At 39.1% G+C, this 18,838-nt stretch overlaps 2 protein-coding genes across 4 annotated transcripts in view; both read right to left on the reverse strand.

The window, feature by feature from the left end:
• Positions 1-13,810, reverse strand: part of nbeab (neurobeachin b) — a 322,601-nt gene extending 308,791 nt beyond the window's left edge. For both annotated transcript variants that reach the window (XM_063016272.1, XM_063016273.1), the window contains exon 1: positions 13,451-13,810. In XM_063016272.1, coding sequence (XP_062872342.1) covers positions 13,451-13,672 — 222 coding nt within the window. In that variant the 5' untranslated portion in view covers positions 13,673-13,810. The remainder of the gene's footprint in view (positions 1-13,450) is intronic.
• Positions 13,811-15,913: 2,103 nt separating this feature from the next.
• The window catches only part of stard13b (StAR related lipid transfer domain containing 13b), a 49,052-nt gene continuing 46,127 nt past the window's right edge, over positions 15,914-18,838 (reverse strand). For both annotated transcript variants that reach the window (XM_063016311.1, XM_063016312.1), the window contains exons 12-14: positions 18,295-18,512; positions 17,752-17,928; positions 15,914-17,050 (exon numbers count right to left, since the gene is read on the reverse strand). In XM_063016311.1, coding sequence (XP_062872381.1) covers positions 16,933-17,050; positions 17,752-17,928; positions 18,295-18,512 — 513 coding nt within the window. In that variant the 3' untranslated portion in view covers positions 15,914-16,932. The remainder of the gene's footprint in view (positions 17,051-17,751; positions 17,929-18,294; positions 18,513-18,838) is intronic.

Here is an 18,838-nt window from a genome sequence, read left to right on the forward strand (position 1 = left end):
ACTCCCTTACAGTTTTCTCTTGTCCCAGCAGTTTTTAACATAAGTACATTTAGCATAAAATGTGTTCACCATTTTAATTGTAACATTTCACTTAAAAATCCTTGTTTTCTATAACATTTACACAGATTTTTTTTTAATGCGATTAATCGCGATTAACTATATGAAATTCTGAGATTAATCGCGATTAAAAAATTTAATCGTTTGACAGCCCTAGTTTTAACATATAGTATGTATAACTTTAGGCACTAATTCCTAAACAACTCACTGCTGTCGTCAGTGTAAAAGTACAACATTAAAATCTAACCTAATTAGAAGCTATTTTTTAATCAAGCAAATAGAAAAATGTTTGCATTAGAAGGCAGAGTACTGATGACCTTTCTGTCTACCATGTTTAAAATTAGCTGATTAATGGTCTTGTTCATTAATATTAAGCTCTGTAGATGTTACACTGGGTGAAAGTCAGCTTTTCAACCTGTTTTCCCTCTGCTTTAACACACAATATTACGGTACTGCACTAGTAATCAAAAGGTTGCTGTTTCAAGCCTCCCCCCCCACCAAGTTTCCACTGTTGGGCCCCTAAGCAAGGCCCTAAACCACCAATTGCTCAAAATCATCTTCACTCATAACTAGGGATGTAATGATGCACCACATAACAGTTAAAAATCGATTCACGTGTAACGATTCAAATCGGTTTACATGTATAATGAATCGATATTCACTTTAAACAGCAGAGGGCGCTGGTGCTATTCACCTTGCCTGGTTGATGTCACTACAGAGTTGCCAGGTTCTGAATTTTCCAGCCAAATTTATTTATGTGAGGAATCTTTCTTTATTTGTATTATTCATTTATTTATTTAATGTGGGATTTATTTCATTTCAGTTTTTTTTTTTACACAAAAAGGACATTCATTATTAAGTTAAATAAAACATAAGCACAAATACAGTATTTTATTTTTTTAAAGAGAAATAATAAAAGGAAACTTTATCATAGTTTGTCTTCAATTTAATTTTGTTTAAAAAATCTGAAAAAATTGTATCATGAACCCAGTATCGTGAATCGCATCGCATCGTGGGTAGAGTGCATCGTTACATCCCTAGTCATAACTGTAAGTTGCTTTGGATGAAGCTTTTGCTAAGTGCAGAAAATGTAAATGTTTGTATTTACATGGTCTAAAGAACCTGTAAATATGACCAACTTGCTATTATTTGTTAATAATATACAAACAACAATTAAAAAACATAATAAAACAAATCTCTACAGACACTCTAAACTCTTCAGAAAAGCTTTTTCTAAATAGTGAAGAAGCTAATTGAAGCTCATTGAAGCTAATGAAGCTGTTAACACAGAGGGTGGGTGGCAAATCCATATCAATGGCCTTTGTTCATCATGGTCCAGTGTCCACATTCTTTTGGCCACATAGTGTATGTAAATGCTTTAAATGACCCCCCCCCCCCCACCCCCACCACCACCACCACCACCTTCTATCTGTTTTTGAATCCTTTATTGTGATTTAAGGATGAAACTCTTTGATACACTGAGACGATTTAATCGATCTTAATTAGCCTGAAGTTCATTTTTTCTTATAAATTATAAACAGTTATTTCAGTGTCATGACCATCTTTCATGCCTTCCACAGGTACTCACTATTTATCAGGAGCCAGTGTTGCTAATGTGGCTTAATGGGAGAGCAGAGGCTGCGTTATCACTCATTACTGCATTTCCTGTTCGCAGCATGACTGACCTCCAAAAAGCTAGCAGCTCCAGCTTAGTCCAAAGACACGTTTATTCATCACTTCAGATGTAAATTTATATCTCACCCATACAGAGAGTGAGGATTTGGGGCAAAGGTAGAACATCTGTGCTAATGCTAATCTAATCTGAGTGACATGGTAACATACATAACATTACATAACACAAATTTCACATTTAGTGTGCTGATGTATTGAGTGCATTTTGTCCCTGTGGGTATTCCATAATTAATGAAAAATTGTGCTTCTCTACATACGTGATCTCCCAATAATTTGTCTATGTACAGTTTATTTCTTTCTTTATAAACTCAGCAACACTAAAGATGCTCGGTTACATTATCAATCAGACAAAACTTAATTTGAAAAACTCCCAACCGATTCTGTGGATGCAAAGTCGAAACAAGTTTTTACGTCTCCATTAAAGTAGCTGCGCTGTGTATTGTAGCTTCCATCGATTATATCATTCAATTTATGAGTGAAACATGAAATTAATCACATTTTCCTGTGAATTTAGTAGGGCCCTCATTATAAGAACTATGCACTACCCAGAACACGTGTAATTGTAACACAGCCTCTGATTTAGTTTGCCTGGCTTAACTGAGTAAATGTGCACAGACACGATATAAGCATGAAGCAGAGATGTAGATGTCAAACATTAATATAAATGTTACAGTATTTCTGAATGTAGCTGTACTAAATATGATAAGAACCTCACACAGCCCTGACATGATCACACATGCTTTCTGTAGAACTGGAGAGATTTAACCCAGCAGGTGTCGATGGGTAGTCACAGGAGTCCATTTGTGCAAGACTTAAATGTTACTTGCCTTTGGCAATAAATAAAATCTCTGTAATTCTGTAAAAATGCCCCGGAGAAAGAAAGAGAAGAAAAACCTTGAGCTAAATGCCAAGCAGTGTTTAAAATAATGACCTACAAGAAGGTGTTCTAAGAGTCTGGTACAAAGACCAAAATGAATTTCATTCTTGAATGCATTTTTTTCAGGCATTGCACAGGTTTTGTTCTTTGTGTTTAAAGTACAATATCTGCACAAACCAACAATTCTTAACATCAGATGAACTGAATGAATTATAACATCATTTTATGTGATATAAGAGGGTTATATCCAGACTGGGGTTATTAAAGCAAATGTTTGGGTATAAATGCATCAAACATGCTTTTATACATTCATTTTTTGCTTAGAACATTTCAGGATGTCTAAGACGAGATTCCTCACCAGTTTAAATAAATCTGTCTCTGAAAAATACAATTAAATTCAATTCCATTGCATTACATTTAGGGATGCCAGGAACTGATTGTTCGATACATGCTGTCGGTCAGAGGTGAACCGCCATGGTCCTCTGTGCCCTCAGAGACGGTCTACGATATGTTAAAAATAATATTTTTAAAATTTTCAACATTTAAAACAAGCAAAGAAGCAAATAAATCATTCATACCTGCCTATTCAATTTGTGTTCTAATGTGAAAGGTTAAATTAAAGCCCCTTTTTCTCCCTATCAGAATTTAGCTGCCTCTACTGTTGCTGGAAAGAATGTTGGTGATTAATGATCCAGCTATATATTTACAGAGGGCAGAGCAATAGTAATTCACTGAGAGACTGATTTCGAATCACAGTAAAATTGGTCAACCATATATTCCATCTAAATGTGGGCTGTGTTATCGTTTATGGCAAGTTCCGCCCACTGAGAGGACATGGGTGCTTGTGTGACGTAATTTGGTGATTAGGTGATCACTCAACTAGGCTGTTTTTTTTTCAGTCTTTATCAGGGAAGGAGGGGGCGACATTTGAGAAACACATTACGCTACTGCTTTTGGTTTAAAAGGTCATCTCAATCAATCTTCAACAGGTGATGTTTGATTGGAATTAAGAGCAATTATATTGATGGTTACTGAGTGATAGTGCTGATTTGTAACACACCGACCCTTTCTCTAACCTTTTTTTCATGCATCAGGCAGCTATATTATTTAAATATTAACACTGTTTACAAAATGATATGGATATTCTGCATCATGTCCCTGTACAAAGCGAGAACTCTGCTTATAATCAAAACATAACCATAATTATAGTGTCGGGGACATTTAGTTAAAGCTTTTAATGTTCATTAATATTCTGAATGCTGAACTGGTTTTGCTCTCAGTGTTTATGTTCATCATACTGTTCTACATCACTGCCATTGATCATTAAAAAATGCTCTTGTTGATTTGGAATGTTTGATGTGTTTTATATTTTAATGGGAAGCTGTATGAGATGCATATATAAATGCATATTTAAAATTCCCAGCACGTAAAAATAGAGACTTTAAAATGCTCTGCATATATTTTTACATTTGTGGAATTAAACAGATGCTTATATAAAAAGTGACAGGGCCGCTCAGGTGGCGCAGCGGTAAAACACGATAGCACATCAGAGCTGACATTTCAAACTCGTCAGTTCGAAACTCAGCTCTGCCATCCGGCTGGGCTGGGCGGCTATATGAACAATGATTGGCTTGTCCTTCATATAGTGAAGGGAAAAGCCGGACAGGGACCTCATAACTGCTAGACAGGGACCTCATAACGGATGCAATTACAACCTCTGCTGGCTGACTGATGGCATCTGTACAGAGTTCAGGGATAATGAAGATCTGTGTGTGTCTCTCCGTACACAAAGCTGATCCACATATGAACTCGACTTGCAGGTGAAAAGATGCAGTCGACTACCGCACACATGTCGGAAGGGGCGTGTGTCAGTTTTTTCTCCTCAATCAGGGCGGGGGTCAGCACCAGTAGAGAGGAAGCATAACGTAAGTGGGTAAAAATTGGACCCGCTAAAAATCAGGAGAAAAAGGAAGAAAAAAAAGTGACTTACAAATATGAATAAAATTAGAGTAATTGAGGATTAAAGGCTTTGCTCAGGGACTACAAAGTGGCAACTTGGCAGCGATGGGGCTTGAAATGGCAACCTTTTGATTAGTCCATTACATTACCCCTGAGCTACTACTGCCCTATGAATATAAATATGCATGCTTCAAAATTCTCAGTATATAAAAGTGCATACTTTAAAACAATATTAAAATGAAATATTAGCAATAAGTTCATGTAAATAATGACATTAATTGCAGATTAATTGCTCATTAACACCTGCTTATAAGACTGCATAAATACTGCTTTAGTGAGCCAGATAGAGTTTGACTTTCTGGAACAATTCTGTAGGAGTGTACTTGTACTCCTACTCGTGCCTACGCATGGTTTAAAAAAAATGGCTTGAATATATGACATTAATGACCCATATTCTTTTTGCAAATTGAGGTTGCCGGTACACTGCACAACCACACAGCCTCCATACTTTTCCCAGTGCGACCGAGGGTTATTAATCACATTTTCTCACACTGATGCTACCAAGCAATCTGACAAAAAGGTTTATGATCATTACACAGCCTGCATCCCAAACTGCATACTAAGTACTTAACACACCACATAGCCAGAAGAATGTAGGTCCCCTGTGAATTATTCAGTTCAGGTGGTTTAATCATTAATCATTAATCAACCACTGCTAACAGGTGTATAAAGCACATACCATAAGAATAGAATAGAATAGAATAGAACAGAATACCTTTATTTGTCTTATATATGAATACACATTACAGTACAATGAAAGTTTTTTTCTACATATCCCAGCTTGTTTGGAAGCTGGGGTCAAAGCACGGAGTCAGTCATTGTACGGCACCCCTGGAGCTGAGAGGGTTAAGGGCCCTGTTTGTTTGTTTGTTTGTTTGGATTTTAACGTCATGTTTTACACTTGGGTTACATTCATGACCGAAACGGTAGTTACTCATTACACAAGATTCATCAGTTCACAAGTTTATATCAAACACAGTCTTGGATGTCTTTGGACTGTGGGAGGAAATTGGAGCACCTGGAGTAAACCCACGCAGACACGGGGAGAACATGCAAACACCACACAGAAAGGACCCGGACCTGGGGATCGAACCCAGGACCCTCTTGCTGTGAGGCGACAGTGTCATGGTCAGGTGTCCACACTCTGTTGGCCAGTGTGACAGTGACAGTGTGCTTTTTGGGATGCATGTATTATTTTACACTAATATTTTGTATCCCTGTTTTTAGCTAAAATGGTTCTTAAGCGCTCGATGTGATTTTTAACTAAAGCAGATGAAGTGGAACAGATAGAAGTTTGCAGCGGGAGAGGGAAATTAAGCAGAGGTAGGCTGAGGTCACGCTGAGCAACAACACTGTTCCGTTTGGTTACATTTCAGTGGGATATCATACTGATGTGCTTTCTTCCACCTGCTGACATTTTTAATGGTTTTACCAAGATATAAAGTTTGCAGTAAGATTTGGGGTACTGTGATGAGCAGACTTAGTGTTTACACCATATAAACGAACTAGACTGTAGTGATGAAAATGACCATATAGAGACCAATTGCATTTGTCCTGTCACATCCACTGTGTCCTGGTTTCCTAAAAGCTATTGTGATTTATAAGGATTTAACAACTGACTGTAGTCCACCTGTTTCTCTACATACTTTTTTAACCTGCTTTTACCTTGTTCTTCAATGGTCAGGACCACCACAGAGCAGGTATTATTTAGGTGGTGGATCATTCTCAGCACTGCAGTGACACTGACATGGTGGTGGTGTGTTAGTGTGTGTTGTGCTGGTATGAGTGGATCAGACACAGCAGCGCTGATGGAGTTTTTAAATACCATGTCCACTCACTGTCCACTCTATAAGACACTCCTACCTAGTTGGTCCACCTTGTAGATGTAAAGTCAGAGATGATCGCTCATCTATTGCTGCTGTTTGAGTTGGTCATCTTTGAGATCTTCATCAGTGGTCACAGGACGCTGCCCACGGGGAGCTGTTGGCTGGATATAGTTTTGGTTGGTGGACTATTCTCAGTCCAGCAGTGACAGTGAGGTGTTTAAAAACTCCATCAGCACTGCTGTGACTGATCCACTCATACCTGCACAACACACACTAACACACCACCACCATGTCAGTGTCACTGCAGTGCTGAGAATGATCCACCACCTAAATAATACCTGCTCTGTGGTGGTCCTGTGGTGGTCCTGACCATTGAAGAACAGCATGAAAGGGTGCTAACAAAGCATGCAGAGAAATAAATGAACTACAGTCAGTAATTGTAGAACTGCAAAGTGCTTCTATATGGTAAGTGGAGCTGATAAAATGGACAGTGAGTGTAGAAACAAGGAGGTGGTTTTAATGTTATGGCTGATCGGTGTATGTACCAGATATATATTAGATAAAAATAAAAGTGATTTAATATCTGTGTCTTGTACTATTTTTTCTTTAACTTTAAGACCTCAGGGTTTTGACCTGAAAGCCCGAGTTAAATTACTGCATATAAATCTACGATCAGCATCTCTAGTCCTGTAAAACACCAAACTATTTTCCCCCCCAAGATATTAAAGGACTGCAGAGCTTTTCTAACCAGATGATTCATCTCCTCCTACACCACGCTTGGAACATATTTACACAGAAACGCTCTTAATAAGATTCCAGGTTGATCTTGATACCAGCAGCAGAATCACTTCAGCAAGTGAGCACCAAAGGTAAATCCTATCTCTGTGTTCTGGCTCAGTGATGCCTCAGAGTCAGCTCATCCATTCATGTAATCATCGTAAAATAAATAAAAGCCTCAGGAAGTGCTACCGCAGACACCTGACTGGCTCAAGCTGTATGAGCAAAATCCTTTTTACTTCCACTGTGCCTGTGCAGTACTTGTGGGATTTACCCAGCACAGTGAGGCCATGTGTGAGACAGGACAGTGCCATGCTGCCTCTGCCCCAACATGCCTAAGGTGTTGCTGCTTTCTGCTGAGACCAAAGTGCTTCTAATTAAACGTTAGGGTGGGAGGCACGGTGACGCAATGGGTGACGCTGTCAACTCACAGCAACTCGGTTCGATTCCACGACCGGATGGCCAGGGTTCCTTCTGTGTGGAGTTTGCATATCTTCCCTGTGTTTATGTGGGTTTCCTCCGGGTGCTCCTGTGTCCTCCCACAAGTCCAAAGACGTGCTGAGCTACTTCCCATCACTTCCCATAAACATTATTGCCAGTTTTTCTCAAGTCTGTGTGTGTGTGTGGCTACTCAAAATTTTCTCTAGGTGTTCACACTGTGATGGAGTGGCACCCTGTCCAGGTAGGATTCCTGCCTTGACCCAGTGTTTCTAAGTGGAACCAGACCCACTGTAACCCTGAGTGGGATGAAGTGATTGAATGATGAATGTATGTTTTTAGGAGGGGTGCTTATTTGAATGCAGCAATTCTTTGCCAAGGATGTCAAGCAGTTTTCACAGATGGGTTCACAAGAAGAATGTTTGCAGTTCCATCATGTGCAAAACGTGTTTGGCTCTTTGTCTGTGGTTCTGTTATTATTAGTATTATTATTAAATGCATGTTAACTGTGCTTAACTACGTTAACTGTGCAGGTTACACAGCGATAAATAATCGCTAGCCCAATACCTCCAGGATGCAGGGTTCAAATCCCCAGTCATGCTCTCAACCTGTTTGGCATCTACATACTTGATTGGCTATGCGTGGGAGGGAAAGGTGTTGGGATGGCCAAGGCCCTGTCTGGTGTGTTCCTGTTCTTTCATTGTGCCCAGTGCTTTCAGGGATACCTGACCCATGCTGATCCTGACCAGGATAAACTGGTGGTAAATTATTTATTTATTTACTAGGATTTTAACGTCATGTTTTACACTTTGGTTACATTCATGACAGGACAGGGAGTTACTGGTTACACAAGACTGATCAATCCAAGTCTTTTAATATCAAACACAGTCACAGACAATTTTGTATCTCTAATTCACCTCACCGGAGGAAACCCACACAGACACGGGAAGAACATGCAAACTCCACACAGAAAAGAGCCGGACTGCTCCACCTGGGAATTAAACCCAGGACCTTCTTGCTGTGAGGCGATAGTGCTACCCACCAAGCCACCGCGCCGCCCAAGTGGTGGTAAAACATAAATATAAATGAATTGTATGCAAAATTTAACCATATTTGATAATACACCAGTCTTATTATTCTGCTAGTCACCCAAACAAAAACCTGCTTACAATGCACCATCTGTCTGAATAACCTCATGACAGATGCTTTCCTTGAGATTTTATTTATTTATTTATTTGAGCAGGATGTGATTTTTAAATAGACACTGAATCATCATTGAATTGATAGTATGTATTTTGTACGTAAGTGTGATTAAATGCATTTGTTCACATCACACTACAATTAAATTATATATATATATATATACCAGAATAATCTGCTTTGGCAACATTTAAATATGAGGACAGCCAAAAGGGAAATAAATAAATCAATAAAAAATAAAAACATGAAGGACTGCACAGAACTGTTTCTGCCTCCTAGAAACCAGAAGCACTGCAGCATTGGATATTTTTAAATTAATATTATTTATTATTTAATCCATTTAAAAAAGCATGTGTCCTTCGGGCTTATATGACATCAATATATGCCAGTATCAACACCACAAGCACAACTATTCTTGATCATGCTCTACTATATAATACTATAAGAGTCCTCCTGCTTTGACTTTCTGTTCCATTTCTGTTCCTGCTATTTCATTATCATTGCAAGCACTCACAGAAACACCTAATTTGAATTTTAGTCTGCTTTCTTTGACTTCTGTTTGACTGTGCTGAAGAAGATCGACTCTGGCAAAAGAAAAATGTCCATTATTGCACAAACCAAGTGTAGAATAAATTACACAACAGCATAATATTTAAATGTGGATTTGTACTGATGCCAGAGCACAAAATATTCTTCTGCAAGAATGCAACAGTGATCTTTTAATATTATTACCACATGAATTTGTCCAATTATGTCGACCTGCATGTAGATGTGTAGATTTAGGTTCCATGCTGCCATTTGTCGGTTGCTGTGATTTTCTAACAAAGTCTTTTTTTTGTGTTACGGGCACCTTCACCAGTAAACATGGTACCAGAAGCGCCATCCGAATGTCAACAGACTTCTCACTGCGTTTACTCCATCTGCTGCCACCAGGATTAACGTGAGAGACAGATCTTGCTCTAACATATGGTCTGTTCTGCCCCACCCTGCATTAGATTCAACTACTGTCAACACAAAATTGTTCATTTACAGTGCTAGAAATGAGGTAAACAACAGTGAAAATGCATTCGCTGCTTTTTACACTGATAAGACAAACGGCATTTAAAGCAATGGTATAATTGACCCACTAATTGCATAGACTGATTTCATAGGACGCTACACATTTTATTTCTTTAAGAGACCATAGACATGCTTGGCTTTCGGCTTTGTCCAGGGTGGGTCTACCAAACAGCCTAGCCATTGAGAGGTGCACCTGTCAGTGTACTCCCAGTGGAAGGGCATTCGGGATAAAATTGAGCCAAATAAACAAATTAGGTGTCCAGAATGATCCATCAGATACAGAAGCAGCCAAAACAAAACAAAAAAAGCCCTTAAAAAAATCACAGGGGGATATTCCACTAGCACACCGGAGCCGAGATTCTGAAGTCCTCGGGTCGAAACTCGGTGCTGCCACCGGTCAGCATAATTGGCAGTGCCTGCAGGGAGGAATGACCAGAATATGTGGGCAAGGTCTTCAAATGCTGTATAAGAATCCTGACTGGCGGATAGAGGCGCCTGTGCAGGGTGCATGGGTGGAAAAGGGTTCCGTTAAGGGCTGTGCAGGGGTCGGAGGAGGCATGAGCAGCAATATACCTTCCTCAACTGCAAAAAATTGGGTATCCCCAGCAAATTGACTACGCTAAATTGGGAAAAAAATTCATAAAGTATTTATATATATTAAAAAAATAAATAAATGTAAATTAAAAAAATCAAATCACTATTTTATTAACAAAATGAAATTTAGTGAATCCTAAAAACTAGAACATGGCTCCTCATCAGTCATTTCTGCATAAAGATGCATTCAAATGCTCACATTTGGTCATAAAAAACAACACACAATGCTCACATTGTTTCTCATAAAAATAAAACACATATCGGCTGGAATACAAATAATAAAGCTGCCAAATTTCAACTGCATATTAAGAGCAAAATTTTATGTATTTATTTACACACACTATTATAGAAAACTGTTAAGAACAATGTTGCCTAGCTTAAATCCTAAAAAAAAAACATTTAAATGTATGCAAATGAATATTTAATCAATCAGGGTTTTACAATTCAAAACCATTAATTGGTGGCATATAGTGCAACTGCTTGAGTGGATCACACAAAACCACATGAGTCCCAGGGTCAATCCTCACTTCCATTCATTGACTGTAAGGACCTGGAAGTGAGGATTTACATACACCATAATAATGAATTTTAGATATATCACCCACCCCTAATAGCCTTCATGAGAAACCAACCCAAAAGCCATAGTTATGGCATCATACCATTTAACGGACACTTTTATCCAAAATGACTTTTGTAATGACAGTTGTAACCGTATACAATTCAAGCATTTATGGGTTAAGTGCCTTGTTCACAAACCCAACAGTGGCAGCCTGGCAGATGTGGGGCTAGAATCAGATCAGCAACCTTCTGATTACTAGTCCAGTGCCTTAACCGTTGAGCTACCACTTCCCCTTCACCACACCACCACATTAAACAGCAGCAGACAGCAGGCTTAAAACATCTGGTGCACAATCGCGAGATCTTCAGTTCACAGCTTCAAATATCAGCATGCAAAAATATCTCAGGTTCGAGCTGCACTGGAACACTGTCTGCTAATTAAAGCCTCACGGACAAAATCACCATCACACATGCTGTACCATAGGATAATTATAAAGCACAAAGATACAGATAACTTACTCCATCATTCAATCCGGGTAAGTTTTTATCATGATAGTGTTAACTAAGTTCAGTTATTCTGTCTGTTTATCACTGTTTGTTCACTAACAAACCAACCAATAATATATGACCATACTAAAGCTGCTGAATGTAACTTTTTAGTGTATGGGATATTTGGAGATCCCTCTGGTGAACAGATGTTACTGCAGGCAAAACACCAAAACATTACATTTTTTTCTTTTCCTCCTTATCAACAGCTTTATCCTGGTCAGGGTCACACTGGGCACAGGACAGGGTACCAATCCATCGCAGGGCTTTAGCCATTCCTCCCCACCTCAATCAGACATATACAATCACATTTGTGTAGCTGCTCAGTTAACACTGCTGGGATCGGGGTTCAAAGGGCATCCGGAGGAAACCCACGCAGACACGGGGAGAACATGCAAACTCCGCACAGAAAGGGCCCGGACCGCCCCGCCTGAGGATCGAACCCAGGACCTTCTTGCTGCTCTTAGTTAGTGTAATTAATTCCATGCTTGGAGACCTTGCAGAATTTTGAACATGCCTTTGCTCTCTACACTTCTGATTCACATTATGATAAAGCACTTAATAATTAGCTTGTCATTTAATTAGATGCTTTCAAAGAAGGAAAAGTTTGAAAAAAACGGGTTATGTGCCTTGAGAAAGCGAGATTTTCATGATACACGAATCCCTTTTATTTCTTTTGTACAGTGGATCTGGATCTTGTACACTAGATACAAGGCAGGAATACAGCTCGGAATGAAATCCATCACAGACCCTCACTAAAGCCTGAGGGGGTAATTAAGAGCAGTAATTCAACCTGCAGGCATGTTTTTGAGTGTTACTAGGAACTAAAGCAACCTGGAACACATGGAGTGTACGCCAATTTCTGCACCAGATATAAAAAGAAGCAGGTAAAAAGGGGATGCCAGCGTTCATAAACTTTTCAAACATTTTAAAGAAGTAGACATGGTGTGAGGGTGCTTAGGAGTGCCTTGTGCCCAGACCCGGTGTGACCCTGACCAGGATAAATCGGCTGATAGAAATAAAATTAAATGAAAACATGGTGGGAAAATCTGTCAGCATGAGATTTTAGTATTCAAGTAACGTTACTGGGCAGCACAGTGGTGCGGCTAAGAGTGCCACCCACAGAGCAACACTGAGTCCTGAGATCTGGGTTCAGTCTTCACCTCTGGTCACTATCAGGAGTTTGGCATGTTTCCCCCCTTGTTCATATACATTAACTGTGGATTCTTTTTATCTTTATTTTATAAGACATACAGAGGATGGACTGGCTGTTCTAAACTGTCCCTAGGTGTGACTGAATATGCAAATGATTAAGTGTGTGCTTCCTTGTGATGGACCTGTGCTCTTTAAGAATATATTCCCGCCCTGTGCAACGTGTATTCAGACACACCGTGACCATGACCAGGTAGAATCTATGATGATCAGCTGCCAGCGCTAACTAACCATGGATGATCTCCCATAGAATAGAATGGAATACCTTAATTTGTCATATATACATATACAGGCGTACAGTACAACAAAATTCTTACCTCACATATCCCAGCTTGTTTGGAAGCTGAGGTCAGAGCACAGGGTCAGCCATGGTAAGGCGCCCCTGGAGAAGAGAGGGTTAAGGGCCTTGCTCAAGGGCCCAACAGTGGCTGCATGGCAGAGCTGAGATTTGAACTCCCAACCTTTCAGTTGAGAGTTCAAAGCTCTACCCACTAGGCTACCACTGTTCGAAAACAACCTTTATTTCACTCGTTCATTCAGATATGTGTATTGAGAGCGCATACCGGCGGTGGTACCGGTTCAGATCATCACTCACCAGGTTGAGGACGGTCTCTGCGATGTCTCTGTCGCTCACCTCGCCGGCTCGGATGAGACCCGCGAGCACGGCGAACTTGGTCCTGATGTTGCGGATGGGTACGGCGGGGTTGAGCCCTCCATCCGCCAGTATGACCGAGCCCGAGCATGCAGACCCTGCCGCCACTGCTGCAGAATGCCCCGGCGAAGACAGAGCCGCTTCACTCGCCATCATCATCATCATCCCGCCGCGATCCCACCTGTCTCCTCTACACGAGCCACACGATCATTTACTCGGTTTGGAGGATATTTCTAGAAGCAGCCTTCAGAAAGGTGAAAAGGAAGAATAGTAAACGTGCACCGTGGCGCCGGTGTGCTGTGACCTGCGTCCGTGCGTGTTTATGGTCAGCTCAGGGCGCACAGCTCAGAGAGCCAGTCAATCTCTGGATGCGCGATTCAAACAAGAATCGATTCTTTGTCGAAGAGACGAGAGTTTCGGTTCATTTTAGTGAGTCATTTGAACTGGCTCTGCCCACCAGTATGAACCAAGTACTTAGTCTTCCGAACAGCTCTTCGTTTAGTAGCATTTTATGATTTTATTTCACTTATGTATTTCCATCTCAGTAAAGCTTGGATACACTCACTGGTCACTTTACTAAAACACAGATCTAATACAAGGTCCATCTCATATTTGCTTTCAGGAAAAGATTGGAAACTGGGGGCAACTTTATTAATGCCTAATTAATTTTTTTTTATTTTTTTTTATCATAATAAGCCCTTGACCAAATGTCCACACAGTGTAACAAGTGTAGGAGACTATTTACAGATAGTTTTAGCCCACTAGTTGAGCTGCCCTATCTAGCAATATGTTTTTTATTTTTATTTATACAATAAAGGTCGACAGACAGATGAAGTGAGTGTATGACTGTAGGTTACATACTTTTGGAGTAGAAACAGTCTACAAAAATTCCCACGCCGCTTTAAAAAGCGAATCAAACAAATCAAAGCCCGTCTGTTGTGTTATGATTCGTAGTTCGAAGAATCGATTCAGCAAAGTGAGTCGTAAAATGAATTATTGTGTTCATTCATCAGCTTGTTGGACTGCCTACACCTTCTACCACATTTTACAGTGTGTCTGAAGGAATTTTATTTATGGTTTATTAAACCATACGTTTATTTAGGATATTTAAATAACATTGAATAAAGACAAAAAAAAAAAAAAAAAGGATAATAAATAAACATTCTGATAAAAATCGCTTTTACTTTGTGCCCTGTTGAATGCAGCGTTCATCTTGCATGCACATGAATACTCTTCCTGCAGGTAGGAATAAAAATAAGTTTTGCTTTTCAAACATTCTAATGAGGATGCGTTTTAGACTGTCTGCTTTATTAAAAAAGTGAATATAAAAATCTTAAAAAATATTTTCAAATGTGTACAGAAGTAATGATCCCCCCTCTCTCTGGGGGTGCTTGATCCCTGCTTGGTATTTAGATTCCTACATAGTTTAGATTTTAAGACTGTCATTAATATTTCATCCACACCAGATTAACAGCTTTTAACAGTTTACTTTGTTTTACTTGTTCTTATAAAATGAAACAATAATTCTTTATTGTATATCAGAACTATGCTAATACTGCCATCTAGTGTTTTAGTAGCTTTATCTCTCTCTCTCTCTTTCCCTCTCTCAATAGTGCAAATAACCTTTATTCTTAACAAGTGTTTGCAGGGTGTATTTACAGTCTTTCACTGAGAAAAGTATGGGGTCAGACAGATGATTATGGGGCTACTGGGGATTTTTACAAAACTGTTAATAAAGAGTTATAGGTAGAGAAATATACATTTAAAAATAAATAAATACATAATATATTAGCAGTCTGTAATTGCATTAACATAGACTGGTTTTGCACATTGAATATCTCGTGGTCTAGTGGTGTCTGTGTGCTTTTATATTTTATCTTTCCTAGTCGAAATAAGAGGAAAAAAAGTAAGTAAAGGAGAGGAAACAGATGAGGCAGGACTGAAGAAAAAGTAATAATAAACTAAAAGAGAAAACAGTCAAGATGAGAAAAAAGGAGATAGGACAAGACAAATAAAAAAGACAAGATAATAAATGTAGGATAAGAGGACAATGAAAAGACAAGAGAAGGAAAAAAGAACTGATTTTGTAATAAAAGAAAAAGTAAAAGAAATAAGGGGATAAGAAAGGAGAAGAAATGATTAAATTTAAAAAAGGAAATAAGAAACAATGAGAAAAGGAGGATTGAAAAAAGAGAATGATAGTGAAATAAACTTAAAAAGTGGAAAAAAATAGGAGGAAGGCTAAGGGAAGAAAACCAAGTTAAGGAGAAGAACTTAAAACTACAAAAATATAGGTGATGTGTTTGAATTATGTTTCATTATATTGTTAAGAAAAAACACAAACGCTAACCACATCTCTCACACAAACCTCAATGGCTAACAGAACAGAATGACAGACACGTCCTGTTAGAATTAATTTATGTATAGTTTATTAAAAAGACATCGTCTCTGACTTCTGTCCTCCTCATGATCCAGTACTACTAGAGCAGGTCTGAAAATGTCAAACCCAAGTCATTTTTTTCATCCGTACAATATTAACATTCAAATAAAATAATATTACACCCATTCTTACACAAACACTGACAGATCGACACGTAGACAACAAAGTAAAACCAGCTTACATCTGAGTAACATCAAGTACCAAAAATCACGCTGATATCCAACGAGTGCCAAGAGTTTATCATCTGATCGAAAGGCAAAATGCTTAAACTACATGAGCCTTTAGGTAACACACACTGTACAGGTCACATGTCTGTAAACATGTGAACACACACACACACACACACACACACACGTGCTTGGTGACATGTGTGATCGAATAGAGCCTTAAATTTAATAACATACAAGTTTGTGCTTCCCAGAAGCATTTAAGAGCTTAAACGCTGTATACATTGTATAAGATTATGTGCTCTGCAAATACGTACCAATAAAATTAATTATAATACAAATAATGAATATTACAAATGATATAATACAAATAAACAACACAAAAGCTAATATAGAGTTGAAGTCAAGAGTTTACATACACCTTTGCCCTGTACTGCATGTTTGATGTGTGTAAATTGGGATTTTAATGACTTGAACTTTAAAGCTTATCAGATATCTTGTGATCACATAAATAAAGCATTTTTTGTACTCCAGCTTCTAAGCCATGGCCATGTGAAGCTTGCTTGACTGTGGATAGTATCACACCAGTCACAGAAAAACACTTACAGAAAAACAACAGTAGCAGAAATCATTGAAATCCCAACACCACCAGGACGTCCATGTCCCTTACATGTGTATGTAGACTTCTGATTTTGACTGTTTACATAATTAAACTTTCATAACATCAGGTGAGGGGTCACAGCATTGGCTGAGATATCCAGGATTTTAGTGCCCCCACCGAGATGTTCATTTGTGAGACCGGAAAGGCATCATGGGGCTCAGATTTTGGTCTCTGGTCCGTCTGCATGGATTGGCTGGAAGGAGTTACGAATACGGGCGGCTTCAGCAGCACACAAGTGTCCAAATGCCTTGTTGTACCATTCAGGAGTTCTCCCTCTGTAATGGAAAAAAATAAACGTTTTTATTAATTCATTCGTCTTAATAGTGTGGTCAAGGTTGCTCTTGGTCAGAAGCCAGCAATGCACCATACACACACCCTTCACTCCTTTACACCTCTGCACATCTTAGACTTAGGAGCAATTTAACCAAGTAGCATGTGAAAAACCATCAGAACCATGTATCCATCAGAAGAACATGCCAAATTTGACTCAGGCACTAACCAGAGGCTAGTATTAAATGCATGTCAGTATTTTTAATGTAACACAGATGTGGATATTGGCTACAATTAGATAAAACAACAAAAAGCTTATGAAAATAAGCATTATGGTCACACAGCAGAAAGTAGCATTTTGGAAACCTGGGTTAGAACCTTAAATCAAGAGTCTGAGAGATGTTTGGTAGATTCTCCCTGTTTGCATGGGTTTACTTTAGGTAGTATCCCTCCACCCAAAACCATGAAAGTGAATTGGCTGTGGCTCCCTGTCCAAGTTGTATTCATGCCCTTACCCAGTTATGAAATGGTCAATGAAAATAAATTAAACAAGAATAATTATGATAAAATAATCAATAATTTGATATTAAACACATGCTAAAGCCTACAAGCAATTACAGAACAGCATTTTGTTGGCATGTATTACCAGCAGTCAGTAATTCATCAGTCAGCAGTTTGTGTTATTTGAAATAAAGTGTGTACTCACTTGAGGTCGATTCTGCAGATGTGCGTGAGGCGTGACTTGCCCGAGCCGCAGGGCTCCAGCAGGTAGTCGGACTCAAGAACGACACCCCTCACCCCTCCTGTGAGAGGACACTCCTCGTGCTCGATAGAAACTGACACGAGCGAGCATGCACCGCGAGGTAAGTCTGTCCTCCACGACCTGACGGGACACAGAAACCATGTAAAAACAGCAGAGCAACAGAATGAAAACAATTCAGGACATATCATCTGAGCTAATATTTACTTTTATACAACTTTATACAATACAATATTCAATATTTTTTATACAAGTGAAAAACACATTTAAAATAGATGCTGGTTAATAAGTCATTTATTTATGTATGTGTATTTTGTGTCATGTATGTCATGTATTTAAACAGATGTCTTTGAACATTTTTAAGATGATGAAGTTCCCCAGGTATTTTTTGTATTAGTGCTGTATTAAAATGAAATGAAATCAATAGATAAGAAAAATTGTGAATTTAATAAAAGTATAATAACTTTATTTAAGCTATATTACACTCACCTGAGCACTACGAAGTCCCTGCTGGGGTGAGGGGGCATCCGGTTGAGGACGTACTGAAAAATCTCAGTCTGTTTATCCAGCACCTCACACACTCTCCACTGCAGGAGGTCAACGTCCCACAGGTGGCGCTCTCGCAGCACTCGGTTCAGCACTATGGACGGAGGAGCCTCCACCTCAACAGAGACGCGCCAGCGCCGCAGAGGGTTCCCATCACCCACCTGCAGAGGAACAGAACAGTTTATATACTTAAACTGTGGTCCATTCTGAAGTGAGACTAATGCAGCTATTATTAGGGTCATTCAAAGCAGAGTGTGTACCCTTCAGAGTGGTCAGGGTCAGGGTGTATGAGGGATTATTTTAGGGAAGTTACAGGATGGTTTTTTGCTGCACATATATTGTGCAAGCCAAAGAGTAATATAGTGATTACATTTACATCAGCATTTAGCAGACGCCTTTATCCAAAGTGACTTACAGTACTGTGACAGTCTAAGCAAATGAAGGTTAAGGGCCTTGCTCAAGGGCCCAAAAGTGGCAACCTGGCAGT

This window comes from Trichomycterus rosablanca, chromosome 20 (genome assembly GCF_030014385.1).
Source record: "Trichomycterus rosablanca isolate fTriRos1 chromosome 20, fTriRos1.hap1, whole genome shotgun sequence".
Taxonomy (NCBI): domain Eukaryota; kingdom Metazoa; phylum Chordata; class Actinopteri; order Siluriformes; family Trichomycteridae; genus Trichomycterus; species Trichomycterus rosablanca.